We start from the raw sequence: 20,805 nt of genomic DNA, 5'->3' as shown, positions 1-20,805 counted from the left end.
AGTCAACTTTTCATTAACTTTCAGTCAACTTTTACAAATCGAACGCTAAAAGTTAACTCGGAATCACAAATAAAACGTCAGAATGCTGGTTTCAGTCAACTTGGAATGTGATTCCAACGCAACTCAGAATAGCTCATTTTCAAATGATGGCGCGTTTTGAAGCAAAGAATTCGAAGATATATTTCATGGCCTAGTGAAGACAAAGTAGTAGCCTATATTCATTTCAACACTTTGGGTTCAGAAAGTGAGTAAACTCTTATAAAAGCTTAATCATTCTGCTTTGAAAATATTCCTTCAAATAAATCTACTAGGCCTATTAAAAATGTTGATGATGGACTTATTGTCACTGATCCTAGAAAAATGTTGAGTTAGGGGATTAAAACTTAAGAATTGATTCATAGCCTAAGTGCTAAAAAGCTCCTAATATAGAAGAGAGACCTAGGGTAAAATTCTAGTTTAGTGGCATCTTGCAATCTTGGAAAGAGGTTAGGTTAGAAAAATAAAACTTTCAGGGATGGGTCTACAGGTTAAAGTATGTCCTGGGAAGTTATTATGAAGTACCTATCTCCACTCCCTCTCCCTCTAGAGGGTCCTGACCTTTGTCATTTAGGTAAATTTCAGGGCCCTCTAGAGGGAGAAGGAGTCGAGGTGGGTACTTTAAAATACCTTCCCAGGATATTCTTTAGCCCCTAGACCCATCCCTGAAAGTTTCATTTTCCTAACCTAATTCCTTTCCAAGATAGCAAGAAATTGCTAAACTAGAATTTTACCAAAGACAGTTCTTGCACAGATAGAACATAGCCTAGATAAGTTTTTGATTGTCTGATGCTCAGAAGCCTACATTTTTATTTTTCTGACCTAATTTATAGTTGGCTATAAGATTAACATACAACCTGATATAGCTCCAATGAAATTCTAGATTAGGGGCTGATCTATGATACACTTCTGGCTATTGCTCTTTTAAATATACTAATCACTACCCGTTCAATGCATCCACCCCCAATAATCTCACAGGGTGGATGTAACCCTTGGGAATATATGCAAATTTGCTGATTCTCTACTTTTGTATGTTTTTGTGTGTTTTTTGTTTTTTTTTTATTAACAGTTTGTTCATAAAGCAAATTAATAAAACAAAAAATCAGCTAATTTCTACATATAGTCTAGGCCTAAGATATCTTGAACAATTGTAAATATATCACTGTTTATATTATTGACTTACCAATAAAGCGAAATACCTCTTGATGCCTTTTTGTTCTCTTTATGAATATTATAATTGCTTCTATCACTAATTTGAATTTGAGCACTTTTTGACCTAACATAACCTAACTATAAATAATTTTGGCACTGAGAAAATGCAGTATTAATTTGTCAAAAACAACCAATAGCTCATGCTTTAATCGAAATTTTGTCATTTTTAAGAGCTAAAAAAGTGCATAAATTGGAATTTGCAATAGAAGTGATTATTATATTCATAAAGAGCATAAAAAAAGCATCAAGTGGTATGTTCATTTTATTTGTAAGTCAATAATATGAACAGTGCAAATATACTAAGCAATTAAATTAGCCTTCTTCAACCTATTAATTTATTAATTGTTACTTTTAATCATCATATTAGGGAATTTATTTGTCATGACTTAGATATGACTACTTAATTAAATAAATTTCATATGTCTCTCAGCTACAAGTATGTTCAAAGTTTGAGATATTTTGGTCATTTTTAAGAGCTCAAAAAGTGCATAAATTTAAATTTGCAATAGAAGTGATTATTATATTCATAAAGAGCGTAAAAAAGGCATCAAGTGGTATGTTTACTTTATATGTAAGTCAATAATATGAACAGTGATATATTTATCAAGCAATTAAATTAGCCTTCTTCAACCTATTAATTTATTAGTTGTTGCTTTTAATCATCATATTAGGGAATTTATTTGTCATGACTTAGGTATGACTACATAATTGATTTAATAAATTTCATATGTCTGTCAGCTACAAGATTCCAAGTAATAAAACACTATCATATGAGCAAGAGACCATTCTTAAAGACTGTTTTAGGAAGTATACTAATGAGGACTTTTCATAGTTACACTTGTGCCTCCTGAGGCATCCAGGAGGAGCTGCCAATCTTTCCTCAGGTTTTCTGTAGCAGTGAAGTTCTCTCATTCTGGAAGAGCTGTGCAGCTTGCATAGATCCCTCTGGTAGGTCTGATGCACTGTGTTTCTGGGTTTTCTCCAGCTACAAGTTCCTGGTGGTTGCCAGTGTAAAGTGGCTCTTGGAAGTCTATGGTTACCAATACATAGGACATGGCCCAAATATCTCCACCTTCTGACTCTGAAAATGTTGGTTATTGGAGGCTGTTGCATCATTTCACAGATGTACTGGTTTGTCATTTTTTTTTATCAGTGGATGTCCAGTACAAAGACATTAGTTTTCAAAAGCCAGGACTCTTCTCTCTTGTTCTTGATTCACCTGCCATGTTTCTGCTGCATAGACTAGTACTGGCATAATATTGCTGTTGAAAAGATGTAGCTTCAGGCACAGAGAAAATCTCTGAGACCTTCAACATAATTTGTTGAAGGCACCATTTGCCTGTCCTATTCCAGTGAATTATTTCACTGTCTAATTTCAATCATTTCACTTGTTTCACTTATTTCTCACTTATTTTCACTTATTACTTTCACTTATTTCACTTGTTTATTTCACTTATTTCACTGTCTAGCCAGTTTTCTCAATGACACTACCTAGATATTTGAACTGGACCGCTTGTTCAACATCTTGGATACCACATTTAATGGACAGAGGAGAGTCACTAGTTGCCATGCATTTGGTTTTCTCTGCATTCACTCATAGGTCAAGATGGTTTGCCTTTACTGTGATATTGTCAAGTAATTCTTTGAAGCTGGGTATTGCTTTAATCAGACACTGCTAAGTTGTCTGCAATGATCTTCAGAGTTGAAGGCCCTCTGAAAGTCTGCAAAGGCTATGTAAATCTTGGAATGTCATTCTTTCATTTCTTCACTAAGAAGTCTAAGTGTGAATACAAGGTTCACACATGAGTGACTTTGCTGGAAGCCATACTGTTTGTCTTGGAGGTGATGATCAAGTTTGTTTACATCCTTTGTAGAATAATGTGTGAGAGCATCTTTCCAGGTAAGGACAGTAAACTTATACCTGCAATGATTTCTTTGATGTACTATTCAGTTAATACGTATATTTGACCCAAGCACCTGTAACAAAAGCATAATAAGGCAACTGCAAGCAAGCACACAAGCATTAGCATTAATATATAAGCAAAAGCAAGCAATGAGTTCATTTCATCTTCCTTCTTTTCTTCATGTGATTCAACGATGTTTTTTATTGTATATACTCAACTTCAACTTCGTTGGGGGGTTTCACCTGACGACCAGAACGTTTTTTTTTTTTTTTTTTTTTTTCTTTTTTTTTTTTTTTTTTTTTTTTTTAGTACAATAAGTTCATTTCATTTCATTTTTTTTTTTTTTTTTTTTTTTTAAATTCAGTACAATAAGTTCATTTCATCTTTTTTTTTTTTTTTTTTTCAATACAATAAGTTCATTTCATCTTTTTTTTTTTTTTTTAAATTCAGTACAATCAATTCATTTCATCTCCCTTCTTTTCTACAAATTCAACTTTGTTGGGGGTTTCACCTGACGACCAGAACGAGTTGCCATCGCCCTTCTTCCATGGTTAATCTGCTCTGCCTGAGCCGGTCCGTGGCCTCCACCTCTTTGTGTGTGACACCATGCTTTGGTGTTGGAGACTCCACTGTAGGGGGGTCCGTAGTCTCTTGGGAATCAGCTAAGGGATTGGGAACATTCTTTGATGGCGAGACGCTCGAAGTTTCGACTTGGAAACTAGCACCATCGTGCAGGTCAGTCGCCATCGGGTCTTGTCTTGATTTGATGTGTATTCTGTTGCGGCGGAACGTCCCTCCTTCTTTGAGACGCACATAGTATGAACGAGGGCTGTCGCCAGTCTTGCAAACTGTTGCCTTCTTCCAGGTTCCCTGGTCAGTCAACTGAACCCACACTTTCTGACCCGTTTTCAGTGGTTCCATATTCCTTGCATGCTGATTATAGTGTTTACTTTGTGCCTCTTGGGCGTTCTCCCTCTGTTGTCTGAATCGGTCAAATTGGAAGGCTCCTGGTTGCAACGTTTGTGTGATGCTGGGCAGGAGTGATCTCAGTTGGCGTCCCACCATTATTTGAGCTGGGGCAAATCCATCAACGGGTGTGTTCTGATACTCCAATAGTGCCAGATACGGTTCACTCTTGCTCTCAACGGCCTTCACCATGAGTCTTTTAGCTATTTGAACAGCCTTTTCACTTAAGCTGTTGAACTGAGGGTAGTTTGGGCTTGAGGTTGAGTGTAATATTCCCCGTCAGTCATGAATTGCTCAAATTCCTTTGCGCTGAACTGGGGGCCATTGTCAGTTGTAAGTCGCTCGGGAATCCCATATCGGACGAAGTGAGATTTCAGTTTGTTGATGACCTGCCGTGACGTGGTGTTTGTCAGGCGATCAACCTCAAAGAACCAACTCATGTAATCGACAGTGACCATGTAATCCTGTCCGTTGAGCTGGAACAGGTCAGCAGCTACATGCTGGAATGGGTAGTCGGGTATTTTATGCAGGATCATCGGCTCCTTCTGTTGGTTCATAGCAAACTTGGCGCATACCTCGCAGTGGTTGACCAGCCTCTCGATATCTCGAGTGATGCCTGGCCAGAATACAGACGTTCTTGCCCTCTCTTTGGTCTTCGCCACTCCTAAATGGGAAGAGTGTAATTGGCCTAATATGCCTGCTCTCATGGATCTCGGGATGACTATGCGCTCCCCTTTAACAACAAGGCCATCAAGTTCTGCCAACTCATGACGATAATTCCAGAAGGGCCCAAGTTTTCTGTCTAGGCTCTTTTTATTGTTTGGCCAACCCACTTGTATTGTTTCCAACAGGGAATTCAGTGTTTCGTCTTTAGTCGTTTCTTTACGTATTTGTGCAAGCCTTTGGCTTGCTATGGGTACAGTTTGAAGGACTGAGTGAACCAGAATTTCGATGTCTACCTGCGACTCGATGTCTGTATCCGCAAGGTGCAGGCGGGATAGGGTGTCCGCTACAGGGATAGTCTTTCCAGGTTTGTATCTAAGCTTGATATCATATGGCTGAATAGCCAACATCATTCGCTGCAGCCTTGGAGGTGTCCTTTGTATAGACTTCCCAAAAATCGACTCAAGAGGCTTGTGGTCTGTGGTCACGCATATCGTTCTTCCGAACAGATACTGGTGAAATCTTTTGCAAGCAAAGGTTATTGCGAGCATCTCTTTTTCCATTTGGGAGCAACGCTGCTCTGTCTCACTTAGAGAGCGAGATGCAAAAGCGACGGTTGCTCCGTCTCTTGATAGCTGGGCACCCAGACCATGCTGGGAAGCATCTGTGATCACCTTTATCTCCTTGGCCTCTGGATCAAAGTAGGAAAGGTTTTTGGAGATTGCGTTCTGAATCCCTCTCTTGGCCTCCTTGTGGCTTGTATTCCATTCGAACTTCTGCTGTTTGGACAGGTCTCTGAGGGGTTTGTTCAGCGTAGCCAGGTTGGGGATGTATCTAGACAAGTAATTGTACATTCCTAATAATGTCTGTAGTTCCTCCTGGTTTCGGGGTGCGGGCATGTTTTCTAACGCCTGGGTTTTCTCTGGGTCTGGGGCAAATGCCGCTTGTTGTCAGTCTGTGTCCGAAGTAGGTGATGGAAGTAGTGTCAAAAACACATTTTTCTTTGTTGAAACGCACTCCCTTGTCTCTTGTAGCTTGGAGTACTGCCCTCAGCTTGGCGTCATGTTCAGCATCACTACAACCAATGCCTGCAGTATCATCAACAATCAGCCAAATATCCAGTTCTGTAAATACCTCCTCCATCTTTCGCTGGTATTCGTCCTGTGCTGAAATCAGTCCAAATGGGTATCGGTTCCATTTATACCGGCCATACATGGTGTTGAATGTTGTCAACTCAGAGGATGGTTTGTCCAACACCATTGACCAGTATCCATTACGGGCATCCATCTTAAAGAACGTCTTTGCACCTTTGCACTTCGCTGCTACTTCATCAAATAAGGGTATAGGGTAATGCGGTCTCTCAATTGCTCTGTTTAAGTCAACAGGGTCCAAACAGATCCTGAGTGACCCATCTGCCTTTCTCACCAGAACCAAGGAATTCACCCACTGTGTTGGCTTGGTCACTTTTTCTATGACTCCAAGTGACTCCAGTCTGTCTAGCTCCTCTTTGAACATAGCTTGTAGCGCAAAAGGAACCCGTTTTGGCGGTTGTATAGTAGGGATTGCACCCTCTTTCAGATATATTTGCAGGTTCCAGGCAGTGTCCCTATGCCCTCAAAGACATCACTGAATTCGTTTAAGAGTTTTTGGATGACTGGTCTGATTGGGGCTGGATTGCTGATACTGAGGACAAACTTGATCAGCTGAAGTCGTTCGCTGGACTGGCGGCTGAGGATGGGTGCTCTATCTGTGCAGACCACATGGAAGGTATGGGTCTGGGGGGTTTGGTTCTTGTACTGAACTTTTAGGTTGGCTGTCCCCAGTACCTTTAGCTGTTCTCCGGTGTAGCTGGTCAGCACATCAGCAGTTGGCAGCAGTGCTGGCTTTCTTGCCAATTTGTTGAAGTCTTTGAGTGGCAAAATATTGGCCTCTGCACCAGTGTCTATCTTGAACGCCAATTCACTATCGTTTTCTGTCAGTTTTATCAGAGCATAAGGCTTTTCCACCTTTTCTTCAGTGGAAATGAACTCAATCATGAAATCTCTCCCATTTTCCACTTCGCTTCTTGTTTCAAGTTCATGTACTACTTTGCTCTTGCACATTTTGGCAAAATGGTTCATCTTCGTGCATTTGCTGCACTGCTTCCCTTTTGCTGGGCACTTATGGCTTCTTGAGTATGGGCCACCACAGAAATAGCATGCAGGGGAATTTTTCGTCTTTGAACCACTTCCACCTCCTGCTTAATTGGAATCTGCGTCTGTTCGTTAAGCATGAGTGTTTGGGTCTCTTGCACAGTTTCTATAGCTCGACTGCACTCAACTGCTCTAGCCAAGGTCAGTGTGGCTCCCTCACTGAGAAGCCGCTCACGGATTCTTGCATTCTTGACTCCAAAGACCAACTGATCTTGAACTAGCTGGTCTTCTAGGGTATCAAATTCACAACCCTTGGCAAGTACTTTCAACTGAGTGACATATGACTCAATGGTCTCTCCATCCGCTTGGTTTCTCTGATGAAAGATGTATCTGGCAAAGATGGGGTTTGCACTTGGCTGAATATAATTCTCGAACTTGTCTAGATATACTTTTGGCTTGTTTGCCTCTGCGTCAGTTAAGGTCCAAGTGGAGAACACATCCTGTCCTTTTTCTCCAGTCCAGATCAGTAAGTATGAGCATTTCACTGCATCTGATTTTCCATTTAGTGGACCAGAAAACATGAGCTCACAATGTCTCTTAAATTTTCTCCATTCTGATTTTAGGTTGGGGCTTGACCAGTTGATTGATGGAGCTGGTGTACTATCCATGTTGAACTTCTGACACCATGCAATGATTTCTTTCATGTACTATTCAGTTAATACGTATATTTGACCCAAGCACCTGTAACAAAAGCATAATAAGGCAACTGCAAGCAAGCACACAAGCATTAGCATTAATATATAAGCAAAAGCAAGCAATAAGTTCATTTCAATACCCAGCCAGTTGATTGGATCAGTAGCTTCTCCTGTTTTTAATATCCTCATGAGTGTGCTGCATTTCCAGTCTGATTGTTCTTTGGCTGTTGTCCCAATTTAAGTGAAGAGTAAAGACCAAAGGGAGATACACAAGGATATTGATGCCTTTATTATACTCCAATTCCCCCCCCCCATAATCTTGACGAAATTTTGCTAATACTGTACAGTAGAGAGTAATATTAAAACTTAAAATATGTATTAAAATATATTGCATTTCTAAACAAGTGTCACAAGAAACTTATAAGGGACTTTTAAAGGAAATTGAATTTTTAACAATTTTTGGCAAAGATTCTTTACTGCAGTCCAAAACTACAGTAACAAGTAAACTGCAGTAATAGAGTAACGTCATTTTCATTTAACATCATAGCTGGGCAAATTGTCAAAATTGTCAACTTGATAGCAGAAAAACAATGAGTTTGATGTCAAACAGCTTGATGTCATACTTTTGAAGAATTTCACTTGTGACATGTAGAATTGAACCAGCAAACCTTCAATCAGAAAGTCTGGCTTCATCCACTACATCATCACAAGGTATTATTTCTGATAATTCTTCATGCTGCAATTTTTTCTAACAATTCCCTTTGAGCTTTGTTGATGGTGATTGCTAATCGAACATTCCCTGTGTCGCCTTCGTCATTTATATATCCCCCTGTGCCCCCCGGCGTCCCCTTTGTAGTTATGTCCCTGTGTCCTTGTCGTCATTTATATTATCTGTGTCCCGGTCGTCTTTTGTGTCCTGGTTGTCATTTGTGTCCCGGTATCCCAGTCTGTAATTTCTCTTTGAGTGTCCCATTTGTCATTTATATTCCCTCTGTCCCGGTGTCCTGGTCATCATTTGTTACCTTTTTTCTTTTTTTTTAGTTTTTTTTGCTTTTTAGGTTTTTTTTTTTTAAGACATCATATGCAAACCCTAAAACATGCAAAAAAACAAACATGCTTTAATTTTTTTCTTTTTTAGTTTTTATATTTTTTAATTTTGTAGCTTTTTTATTATTTTTTAGCTTTTTTTCTTTTTTGCCTTTTTTCAGTTTTTTACCTTTTTCTTTTTTTTCTTTTTTTAGTTTTCTTTTTCTTCTTTATTTTTCAGGCGTCATATGCGTCATATGACAAACATTCCCAGTTTTACTCACAGAGGCTCCCTTTAACCCAGAAGCAAAAAGAAACAAATTGATTAAAATATTGTTTGAAAAATTCAACATTACACAATTAAGAGTAGAAAAGGCTCCTATCCTTTTCCTTTTAGAAATGAGAGAAGTAAACTGGGTATCCTTGCGACACGTTGAATCGAACCTACCAACCTTTACTTTGAAGGTGAGGAACGGTCCAGTACACCATCGCAAGGTATTTAATATTTTTGTTGTTGTGTAACAAGGATAATATAAGACTACAAATAATACTATTTGTGTGTGGGTCTGTCGGGTGACGTCATGTTTGTATGTTGACTGACGTCATGTTTTCGACTGACGAAATTACAGACCGGGACATCGCGACACAAATGACGACCGGGACACCAGCACATCTTATATCTTCTATCTTCTATCTATATATATAAAAATAAGTTGTCTGTGTGTGTGTGTGTCTGTCGAGTGACGTCATGTTTGTGTGTCGACTGACGTCATGTTTTCGCCCTACGAAATTACAGACCGGGACATCGGGACACAAATGACGACCGGGACACCAGCACATCTATCTATATATATAAAAATAAGTTGTTTGTGGGTTATGTCTGTCTGTCTGTCTGTCGAGTGACGTCGTGTTTGTCCGCATATGACGTCTGAATTATTTCACACTAATACAAAAGAAGAAAAAAAACTAAAAAAGGTAAAAACTACAAAAAAAACTAAAAAGAAAAAAAACTAAAAAAGCTAAATAAAGGTAAAAAACTAAAAAAAAACTGAAAAAACTAAAAAAAGGCAAAAACTACAAAAAAACTAAAAACTAATAAAAAAACTAAAAAAACTAAAAAAGTTAAAAAACTAAAAAAAAACTAAAAACTAAAAAAGAAAAAAACTAAAAAAAAGGAAAAAACTGAAAAATAAAAGAGAAAAAGAAAACTAAAAAAATATGAATAAAAATAAAAAAAATTAAAAAAGATAAAAACTACAAAAAAACTATAAAGAAAAAACGAAAAAAAACTAAAAAAGCTAAAAAAAAAAGGTAAAAACCAATAAAAAAACTAAAAAGAAAAAAAGGAAAAAAACTAAAAAATTTTTTCATCATATAATATGACGTCTGAATTATTTCATCATATACCAATTCAAAAACGAATGTATTCAAGCCGATGTAGCTGAGTTGATAAGGCGTTATGTTCCAGGTTCAAGAGGTTCCAGGTTCGAACTTTGGCTTTAGCATTAATATAAAAGAAGCAAAATTCTAAAGAAGGTAAAAACTACAAAAAAAACTAAAAAGAAAAAAAAAATAAAAAAATCTAAAAAAGCTTAAAAACTAAAAAAACTAAAAAAAAAGGTAAAAAACTAAAAAAAAAACCAAAAAAAGGAAAAAACCATAAAAAAAGCTAAAAACTAATAAAAAAACTAAAAAAAGCTAAAAAACGAAAAAAACTAAAAAAAAACTAAAAAAGGTAAAAACTAAAAGAACTAAAAAAGAAAAAAAAAACTACAAAAAGGAAAAAAACTGAAAAAAAAGAAAACTAAAAAAATATAAATAAAAATAAAAAACTAAAAAGATAAAAACTTCAAAAAAACTAAAAAGAAAAAAACTAAAAAACCTAGAAAAAGGTAAAAACCAATAAAAAAAACTAAAAAGAAAAAAAGGGAAAAAATTAAAAATTTATTTCATCATATACCAATTCAAAAACGAATGTATACCGGGACACAGGGAATATAAATGACGACCGGGACGCAGGGACACAACTACAACGGTGACGCCGGGGGCACAGGGGGGATATATAAATGACGACGGGGACACAGGCAATGTTCGATTAGCAATCACCATCAACAAAGCTCAAGGGCAATCATTAGAATCATGAGGTATAGATCTGAATATGGATTGTTTTTCCCATGGACAATTATATGTTGCATGTTCAAGAGTCGGTAAACCTGACAATCTATTTATATGCACAGACAATGGGGCAGCGAAGAATGTTGTATATTCACAAGTTTTACGTCGTTAAAAACATAAATTGACTTTGCATCCAGTTGAACTTTATCCTTTTCAATCTTAGACATCGTGACGGATGAAAACAATCTATATATATATAAATAAGTTGTCTGTGTGTGTGTGGGTCTGTCTGTCGGGTGACGTCATGTTTGTGTGTCGACTGACGTCATGTTTTCAACTGACGAAATTACAGACCGGGACATCGGGACACAAGTGACGACCGGGACACAGGCACATAGGGAATATAAATGACGACACTCAAAGAGAAAGCGACCGGGACAAAAGGAATGTTCGATTAGCAATCAACAAAGCACCGGGACACAAATGACGACCGGGACACAGGGAGTATAAATGACGACCAGGACATAAGTAAATAAAAAACTAAAAAAACTAAAAAAAAGGTAAAAACTACAAAAAAACTAAAAAGAAAAAGAAAACTAAAAACTAATAAAAAAACTAAAAAATCTAAAAATCTAAATAAACTAAAAAAGAAAAAAAAAAGAAAAAGGAAAAAAATAAAGGAGAAAAACAAACCTAAAAAACGAATGTATATACAGACCGGGACACCGGGATACAAATGACGACCGGGACACAGGGAATGTAAATGACGACCGGGACACAGGGACACAACTACAACAGGGACGCCGGGGGGGGGGCACAGGGGGATATAAATGACGACCGGGACACAAGGAATATAAATGACGCCCGGGACACTCAAAGAGAAATCACAGACTGGGACACCGGGACACAAATGACGACCGGGACACAGGGAATATAAATGACGACCGGGACACAGGGACAAAACTACAAAGGGGACGCCGGGGGGCACAGGGGGATATATAAATGACGATGGCGACACAGGGAATGGTCGATTAGCAATCACCATCAACAAAGCACCAGGACACAAATGACAACCGGGACACAGGGAGTATAAATGACGACCAGGACATAAGTAAAAAAAAACAAAAAAAGGTAAAAACTACAAAAAACAACTAAAAACTAATAAAAAAAACTAAAAAAGCTAAAAAACTAAAAAAAACTAAAAAAGAAAAAAAAAGGAAAAAAATGAAAAATAAAGGAGAAAAACAAAACTAAAAAAAAAATAAAATAAAAAAAACTAAAAAGAAAAAAGAAAAAAAACTAAAAAAAAAGTAAAACCAAAAAAAAACTAAAAAGAAAAAAAGGGAAAAATACAAAAATTTATTTCATCATATACCATTTCAAAAACGAATGTATATACAGACCGGGACACCGGGATGCAAATGACGACCGGGACACAGGGAATATAAATGACGACCGGGACACAGGGACACAACTACAACGGGGACGCCGGGGGGCACAGGAGGATATATAAATGACGACGGGGACACAGGGAAGGTTCGATTAGCAATCACCATCAACAAAGCTCAAGGGCAATCATTAGAATCATGAGGTATAACTAAAAAAAACTAAAATAATGGTAAAAAACTAAAAACTAAAATAAAGGTAAAAAACTAAAAACTAAAAAAAAGACCAATTCAAAAACGATTGTATATACAGACCAGGACACCGGGACACAAATGACGACCGGGACACAAGGAATATAAATGACGCCCTGGACACTCAAAGAGAAATCACAGACTGGGACACCGGGACACAAATGACGACCGGGACACATGGAATATAAATGACGACCGGGACACAGGGACACAACTACAACGGGGACGCCGGGGGCACAGGGGGATATATAAATGACGACGGCGACACAGGGAATGGTCGATTAGCAATCACCATCAACAAAGCTCAAGGGCAATCATTAGAATCATGAGGTATAGATCTGAATACAGATCAGATATGATTCCTCGGCACGCTTTCTTTTCTTACTTTCTCTATCAGCTGCAAGTCTTCCTCAAAGACTTGGCATAGACTCTTTGAGCAGCTTCCTCGGCTGTTGCCATTGTAGGTTCTTCAGTCATTCACAATTAAAAATTTCTCTTTGAACGATCTTCTTAAATACTTATAATGACGTCATATAATAAGCATCGTCATAACAAACATGACGACAACTAACTTCATGACGACATACAGCTCAATCCTTATAATGACGTCAGTCGAAAGACACACAAACAAACAACTTATTTTTATACAAACAAACACACAAACAAACAACTTATTTTTATATATATAGAAGATTATACTGAACATTTCTGTAAATTTTTATTCCATAATAGCGTTGCAATATTGAGAGTACTTGAAATAATAAATACCAATTCTGAATCGGTTCTAAATGGCTATTTTTCTCAGTAAACTGATTTTTAAGGAAAAAATTTTCTAATTTTGGGTTACTAACAATTATTTTACCTTTTGGGGCCCCGTTTGAGTTCCAAATTTAATTTTCGTAAGAAACAATTATTAAATTACAAAAGTGGATAGAAAAGGCATCATATTATGTATTCACGTTCATTGTAGTTAAACTATGTACAACAACCATTGGGTACTGCTTCAAGTAATTTAATCAAGTTTTTGAAGAATTATCATTAATAATACCTTGTGATGGCTTAGTGGACTTTCTGATTGATGGTTTGCAGGTTCAATCCTACCTGTCACAAGGAATCTTCAGTTGAATACTCTATCTCTTTGATAAGTCTTTTTATACCCCTTTTTTAACACCAACTATTTGTACACCAAATGTTTACTGCTTCAAGTAAATTAATCAAGTTATAGAAGAATTATTAGAACTCTTTGCCACAATTCTGCTTTTTAAAACAATTAAAAGCTTTAGCGTAAAGAGCGAGGAATTGCGGAGGGGACAACCCATTTCATATACGGAGTAATTTCTGTTCGTTTTAAGTTTTAATGTCGCTCCTTACTTTCAGTTAAAAAAAACTAGTTTTTTTTTATGTAATACTAAGAAAAACTTACTTGTTTCTCTGGTACTTGTTTATGCTGGCTTGTCTTAATTTTGACAAGATTTTTTATGGGAACTAAATAGCAGATGGTGGAGGGTCAAATTGAGGTATTGTTGGGAGAGGGTAAACTTGGGTCTGGAGGGAGTGGTTGTCTCCCCCCCCCCCCCGTCCCGTAGTAAATTACGCCCCTGCTTTCTAGTGAATTTTGAAGCTCGAAAAAACCTATTGATCAAATTCAACAAAGTCAACCTTCACCCTCTTAACAATCTCAGAAAGTTTCATCCTGATTCTTAATGGATAATTTCTTGTTTAATTTATAGTAATCAATTTTGGTAGTTTTTCTTCAGAATCCGCTAATGTATTTGTTGACCTGTCTTATTGTACCATCAAAAATGCTATGTTTATAACATGTTTTCACGTATTAAAATGTGTTTAACTTTCGATTTTATTCTTTACTTCCCAGTGAATGCCTAAGCTAAATAAAATCTATGGATTAAGTTCAAATTTCACCCCCTTAACAATCCCAAAAATTGTCATTTTGATAAGTATTTTCAAACTGGTGATATGAATTACTAGGTAGATAGGGTTGGAGTCCTGAAGTAAAAAAGAAATAAAACCCTAAAAATTTATAGCTTCACGTACCAACGACCAAGTTTCAAACCCAAAAATCATAATCTTAAAAGTCTAATTTTTTCATGGGGGGGCATATTTTGAGGGTAATGTAAAATAGAGATAGTAAGAAAATAAAAATTTCAAATCAAATTGCCTATTGTCCTACCTGTGTTAAAAAATAACCGATGAAAGACGTGTAATCACCAAATTGCAAGTGCAAGAAAAATAATTGAAGGGGAATGAATAATCTAACACGTTTAGATCTAGTTATTTCTGACTTTTTGTATACTCTGATCATATGTTCATGTTACTCTGGTCGTGTTTTCTCTCTTTTGAATTCCTGTCATGTGTTTTGATTTCCAGCACACGTTTAAGCTCGGTTAAACATTTGCGTCACCCTCAACGAGCTAACTCAACCAGTCATACAATTATTGCTAATGTAATGGTTCGTGGTATGGGATGTCTGCCAAAGCATCCCTTTAGCTATTATGTACCTAGTAAGAACACATTGCCTCTCCCAGGTTGCTGGGGGGGGGGAAACCTTGTCCTATGGTGGTTGTAGTATGTGATACGTTGTATCTACTCCTAGCAAATGAAAACTGAAAAATATTCTCAGGGGAAAAAGTTGCCAAATAAAAAACAAAACAAAAATAGACCTTTCTGATGTCATTTCTCGGATGGAGGGTCGTGAAGAATAACTAAGCAATTAGTTACTAGTACTAATTGTTTATATTTTGATGATTTCTTACAATATCTTTGGAAAAAAAAAGATGCATATGCAAAAAAAAATCATTTCAACTGTATTCAGGACTGATTACTGTTTTTCATTTTTATATTAATAATAAAAATCATCTCCAAAAATTAGACATTTTTTTTATAAAGTCATCTTATAATGCCATTACCTAGTGCTGTATGGTATCAAAATGAAATTTTCTGGCGCCTTTTTTTTAGTGAAAGGGTAGTGAATAATAACTAAGTGATTAGTTGTTAGTAGTAGTGGTTTATATTTTTCTTGATTTCTTACTATTTCATTGGGAAAAAAGCTGCCATTTAAATCAGTTATTTTAAATTTCACTCAAAACTCATTCTTATTTTTCATTTTTGTCTCAAAAGTAAAAATTAACGTGAAAATCTAAATAATATTGTGTTATAAATTCTATCTATAAGGCCATTGTAAAGTGTCTTGTTAAATCAAAAATAGGATTCTCTGGTTCCATTTCCATTGTAGAAAAGCTGGGAATGATTACGAAGCGATTTGTTTTTATAAATAGTATTTTTTATTTTTCTTGATTTCTCACTCTTCCCTTGGATAAGAAATCTGCCCGCTCAAACAATTTCAGTTCAAATTTGAATCAGGAATGATGAATGTTTTTTATTTTATCTTAACAGTTAAAGCTAACAAGAAAAAATTTAGAGGATTTTGTTTTACAGTCCATGAAGAGAAAATTACTGGATTAAATTTTGCTTAAAAAGACAAAAATAGACTGTGTGACTTTGTTCAGTCCAAATTCATGGACGACTTTGGCACATTTTTCTACCCTGACCCACCATTCTGGTGTAATAAATATTAAATACGCCTGAGAAAAATTAAAAAAGAAAATAAAAATTTATTATTCGGCTAGTTGATAAAAAAGGAGGCAACCAATCTAACCAGGAAAAAATCAATCTTAAAATCAGTTAATAAATTTTTAATTAAAATATTGTTTTTAACAAGGTCACTTTTTGAAGGTCAATGGAAATTAAATTTAGCCAGCAATTAGGGTCTTGGAGAATTTTCCCAATTGAGTCTATAAGAAAAAAAAGGTATTGGGAAGTAGAAGCGGATTTGATGTTTCCAAATTGTCTCAGGTCAGTCAAAGGTAGAATTTTCTCCTTCAGCCAATATGCAAGGAATCCTTCATGTAGTTTAGAGAATATAGGAATGACTGAAATAGAACGAACACCTTCAAAACCAGGTTTTCCGCCTTTATTTTTCAAGGGGGTTAAGAATGATTAGTAAGAATGAAATCTAGAGGGGTATTTATCCTAGTTGTTGGTATTTTAACTATTTGCTTAAATTTTAGAGAGAAGCAAATTGAACTAGACCTACGTTGCCTAAGCAACGTGAAGTGTTGCGGCAACCTTTGTCCGGCTTCGCCGAATAAAGTGTTGCGAGAGCAACACTTTGGTGTTGTTTCTTTGCTGTAGGTTAAACGTTGAAGTTGTCAACCTATCGAAGCTTTTAAAACGCTATGTTCAAAGAAGAACGCGATCAGTAATCACATGATCAAAGGCTATTCCTCAGCGTTGAAAAAACAATAACAAAAGAATATCGAAAGAAGGGACTAAATTGACATTGCAGCCAGTTGAATTTTATCCTTTTCAATCGTAGACATCGTGACGGATCGAGACTTGGAACAATATCTTATATAATCTAGTTGGTATTATAAAGCTATCCGTAACTTTTCAGGATCAAAATACCATAGATGACACTCTATTAATTATTACGAAACTGCCTCGTTGTTTTACGTTATCGTTTGTACCCGTTGCGTAAACACTTAATTCTAGGTTAGAGTGAGTATGAGTAGGCTACAACAACTAACAAAAGTTATAAATCTCTCTTCACTAAAGTTGATTGTAGCCTAACAGACGACTATTACTTACAAGTTTCCTACATGTCTTACCACTAGAACCAACTCGGTCTTACCATCAAATACACTGGAAACAAATAATAGGTACGCCAAAATGCACATTTTGCAAACCCCTTACTGCCGAAGATGATTATGAGCTAACAGCCGACCTTTCCTTACAAGTCCCCTATATGTCTCACAATTGGTATTGGCTTATTTTTGGTTTGTGTGTTCCCTACTACTGAAGTTGTCAACCCCTTGAAACTTTCAAACTACTATATCTCGTGAAGGAAATTTTGTACCAAAAAATGGATGACACGTACTTTGATCAGCTCATCAAGAGCTATCGATTGCCGTCGAAAAAAAAATTGTATTTGTCTTAGTTTAAAAGTTGATTTTTTTTTGTCGTAGGCCAACTTTCTAACGTCACCACTTAGAAAGGAGCAAAGGATAAGCTCCAATTTCTTTAGTAATGACAGAACCTTTAAAGTTTAAGAGGTACATCGGATAGCATTTCTCTACCTCAATCCCAAGTCCGAAAAAACAAATGATAAACCCAGCCAAAATCACTGCAGCACTTTCAGACCCGTGGAAAAATGCCGCTTTTTTGGTTCTCTAAATTTGTCTATTTATCACTCAAAGAAGATATATTGGCTGTGGGGCCTGGAAACTGCCGCATATATTTAACATTTATAGATTTTATTCCATCTTCAGTTTGAAAGTGGGGCCTGCCTGCTTGCCTGCTAAAACAGAGCTTTCCACTCGAAAGCAGAAACATGGTTTGATGAAACGAAAGCTTGTCTGCACAACTTCAGATACTCCTCTCTGACATAGGCTACATAACTCCACTTCACTTCGCACACCATAGGCTCTGGCTCGTAGACAAGCAAAAACAATCCTTTTTGGCCCCAGGCAAGAGGTCTCCGGAACTTTCCAAAATGTAATGCCATATTCATCAATCCGGCCTGAGGTCCACACTTTCCATAAAAACTGCACAGGTTAGACCCTTACCAGTTTTAAGGAATAAGCCGATATCGGCGAAAAAAAAAAAAAAAAACGGGACAAAACCGAAGTGTTGCTCTCGCAACACAATTCATCTTAAGTTCATTGATGTCAAAAACCAGGAAAAGTGCGGCCTTTGGATACTTAGAGATAACAAAATCATCTTGTGTGCAACTGCTTGAAAATTTGGCTTTTTGCATCAATTTTTGTTTGGCATCAAAACGCCAATTCCGTATACTATAGTTTTGATCTTCCATTCCTTCTTTAACAAGACATAACGATGAATTGGTTAATTTCATTGTCCAATTTGCAAGTTTTTCCTGTCTTTTTTTAGCATTCAGTATGTGTCCTACCATGGATGTATTAAAAAAAAAAGGCCAAACAAAGCCTATAAAGATGCAGAGGAAATTATGTTTTAATGCAATAAGTAGGTATATTTCAATCTTTTTGTTTTAAGGAATTGGAACCCCAGAATTATCTTCTGTTCTTCCGCTGAAGATCTATGCTGTACTTTGTGCACCTACTCATGTAAATTGTGGAATGAATAAAGCAACAACTAGTAGCTAGTGTAATAGAGTAACTGTTGAATCATATTTACTACTATTTAATTTCAATTTAATAGCTCTTAAATCATATTTAATACCAGTTAAGAATATGAAATAATCGTATTTAAGCATGTATAATCATAACTAATTAAATTATACTTGTAAATTTTGTTTTATTTTAGGTCTCCGTTGAAATGCCTTGTGTAGCGGGTATGTTTAAAGCAGTAACACCTATAAAGACAGTGGCAACTCCACTAAGGAAAGTATATGCACACGTTATCAGCACTTCTGCGTGTCACAAACGGTGGTCCGAAAGAAGTCCCAATCAACCAAACATCAAAAAGGAGGAAAGTGAGAAACCAGGTGGACGCAGACCCATTATGGACATAAAAGCTTTAAAGGAGGCACCGAAACCTGCACTCTGGTTGGGTGTTGGGGGCCTAGTACCTTTTGTTGTGCCCCCAGTGGTAATGTTACTCACTGGATACTATGTGCCTCAAGTCCATGAAAGTCAAGTTATATACGGAGCTACTATATTATCTTTCCTTGGAGGTGCTAGATGGGGAGTGGCAGTTGTTAAAGATAGCGGTTTAACACCAACTTGGGCATCTTTAGGATTTAGTGTAACGCCCCCTCTTCTTGCTTGGCTTTCTCTTACTCTGTTACCTAGTATTGATGTAAAAACGTCAATGATTATACTAGGTTTATCTTTGTCTCTTTTCAATGATATATTTACACCCGGATATGCTCCTTGGTTCAAAAGTTTGAGAGTGATTTTAACATTTGTAGCAACATTTTCACTTGCCCTTGCAAATATTGCTTATGAAGCAGTAAAAGAAGGAAGAATGCTTGAATCAGATCTTAAAATAAATCAAATATAATTTTTTGTTCTTCTTCTTCTTGAAAGGAAAAATTCTTATTGAAAAAAAAATCTAATATATTTGTTGACAATTAAAGACTCTAGTTCATTTTTGCTGATTTTTTTTGCTTAGGAGTAGCAAAAATAAAGAAGGATGGCTAATGTTTTTGAGCAAATTAGTAGCTAGGAATAAGATATATATATATATATATATATATATATATATATATATATATATATATATATATATATCTATATATATAAAAATAAGTTGTCTGTCTGTCTATGGATCTGTGGATCAGGTGACGTAAAAAACGTAAAAAAAGGTAAAAAACTAAAAAAAAAACCTGAAAAAACTAAAAAAAAGGCAAAAACTACAAAAAAAAACTAAAAACTAATAAAAAAAATAAAAAAGCTAAAAAACTAAAAAAACTAAAAAAAACTAAAAACTAAAAAAAAACCTAAACTAAAAACTAAAAAAAAAACTTAAAAAAAAGGAAAAAACTTAAAAATAGAAGAGAAAAAGAAAACTAATAAAATTAATAAAAATAAAAAAAATAAAAAAGATAAAAACTAAAAAAGTAAAAAGAAAAAACGAAAAAAAACTGAAAAAGCTAAAAAAAGGTAAAAACCAATAAAAAACTAAAAAGAAAAAAATTTTCATCTAAAAAACTAAAAAAACTAAAAAAGGTAAAAACTAAAAGAACTAAAAAAGAAAAAAAAAAAACTAAAAAAAGGAAAAAAACTGAAAAATAAAGGAGAAAAAGAAAACTAAAAAAATATAAATAAAAATAAAAAAAATTAAAAAGATAAAAACTTCAAAAAAAACTAAAAAGAAAAAATAAAAAAGCTAAAAAACCTAAAAAAAAGGTCAAAACCAATAAAAAAAAACTAAAAGGAAAAAAAGGGAAAAAATTAAAAATTTATTTCATCATATACCAATTCAAAAACGAATGTATACCGGGATGACGACCGGGACACAGGGAATATAAATGACGACCGGGACGCAGGGCTACAACTACAACGGTGACGCCGGGGGCACAGGGGGGACATAAATGACGACGGGGACACAGGCAATGTTCGATTAGCAATCACCATCAACAAAGCTCAAGGGGCAACAAAGCTCACCATCAAACAAAGACGAACGGGACGCTCAAAGAGAAATTACAGACTGGAACACTGGGACACAAATGACGACCGGGATACTGGGAATATAAATGACGACCGGGACACAGGGAATGTTCAATTAGCAATCACTATCAACAAAGCTCAAGGGCAATCATTAGAATCATGAGGTATAAGTCTGAATATGGATTGTTTTTCCCATGGACAATTATATGTTGCATGTTCAAGAGTCGGTAAACCTGACAATCTAAATAAAT

The 20,805-nt window shown here is 35.9% G+C and overlaps 1 protein-coding gene across 4 annotated transcripts; it reads left to right on the top strand.

The window, feature by feature from the left end:
- The first annotated feature begins 103 nt into the window (after positions 1 to 103).
- LOC136039569 (transmembrane protein 69-like) lies at positions 104 to 19,520 on the top strand. Of its 4 annotated transcripts, none has more exons than XM_065723410.1 (3): positions 113 to 244; positions 8,876 to 9,129; positions 18,747 to 19,520. In XM_065723410.1, the coding sequence occupies exons 2-3, from the start codon at positions 9,034 to 9,036 to the stop codon at positions 19,443 to 19,445; spliced, it is 795 nt and encodes a 264-aa protein (XP_065579482.1). In that variant the 5' UTR covers positions 113 to 244; positions 8,876 to 9,033; the 3' UTR covers positions 19,446 to 19,520. The 4 variants fall into 4 exon arrangements, with proteins under 4 accessions (XP_065579484.1, XP_065579482.1, XP_065579483.1 ...); XM_065723411.1 differs by having other exon boundaries at positions 121 to 244; positions 9,032 to 9,129; XM_065723413.1 differs by lacking the exon at positions 8,876 to 9,129 and adding an exon at positions 8,156 to 8,319 and having other exon boundaries at positions 131 to 244.
- The last annotated feature ends 1,285 nt before the right edge of the window (positions 19,521 to 20,805 follow it).

The sequence above is a fragment of the Artemia franciscana genome, chromosome 19, assembly GCF_032884065.1.
Source record: "Artemia franciscana chromosome 19, ASM3288406v1, whole genome shotgun sequence".
Taxonomy (NCBI): domain Eukaryota; kingdom Metazoa; phylum Arthropoda; class Branchiopoda; order Anostraca; family Artemiidae; genus Artemia; species Artemia franciscana.
This window is presented reverse-complemented; position numbering and strand designations above follow the sequence as displayed.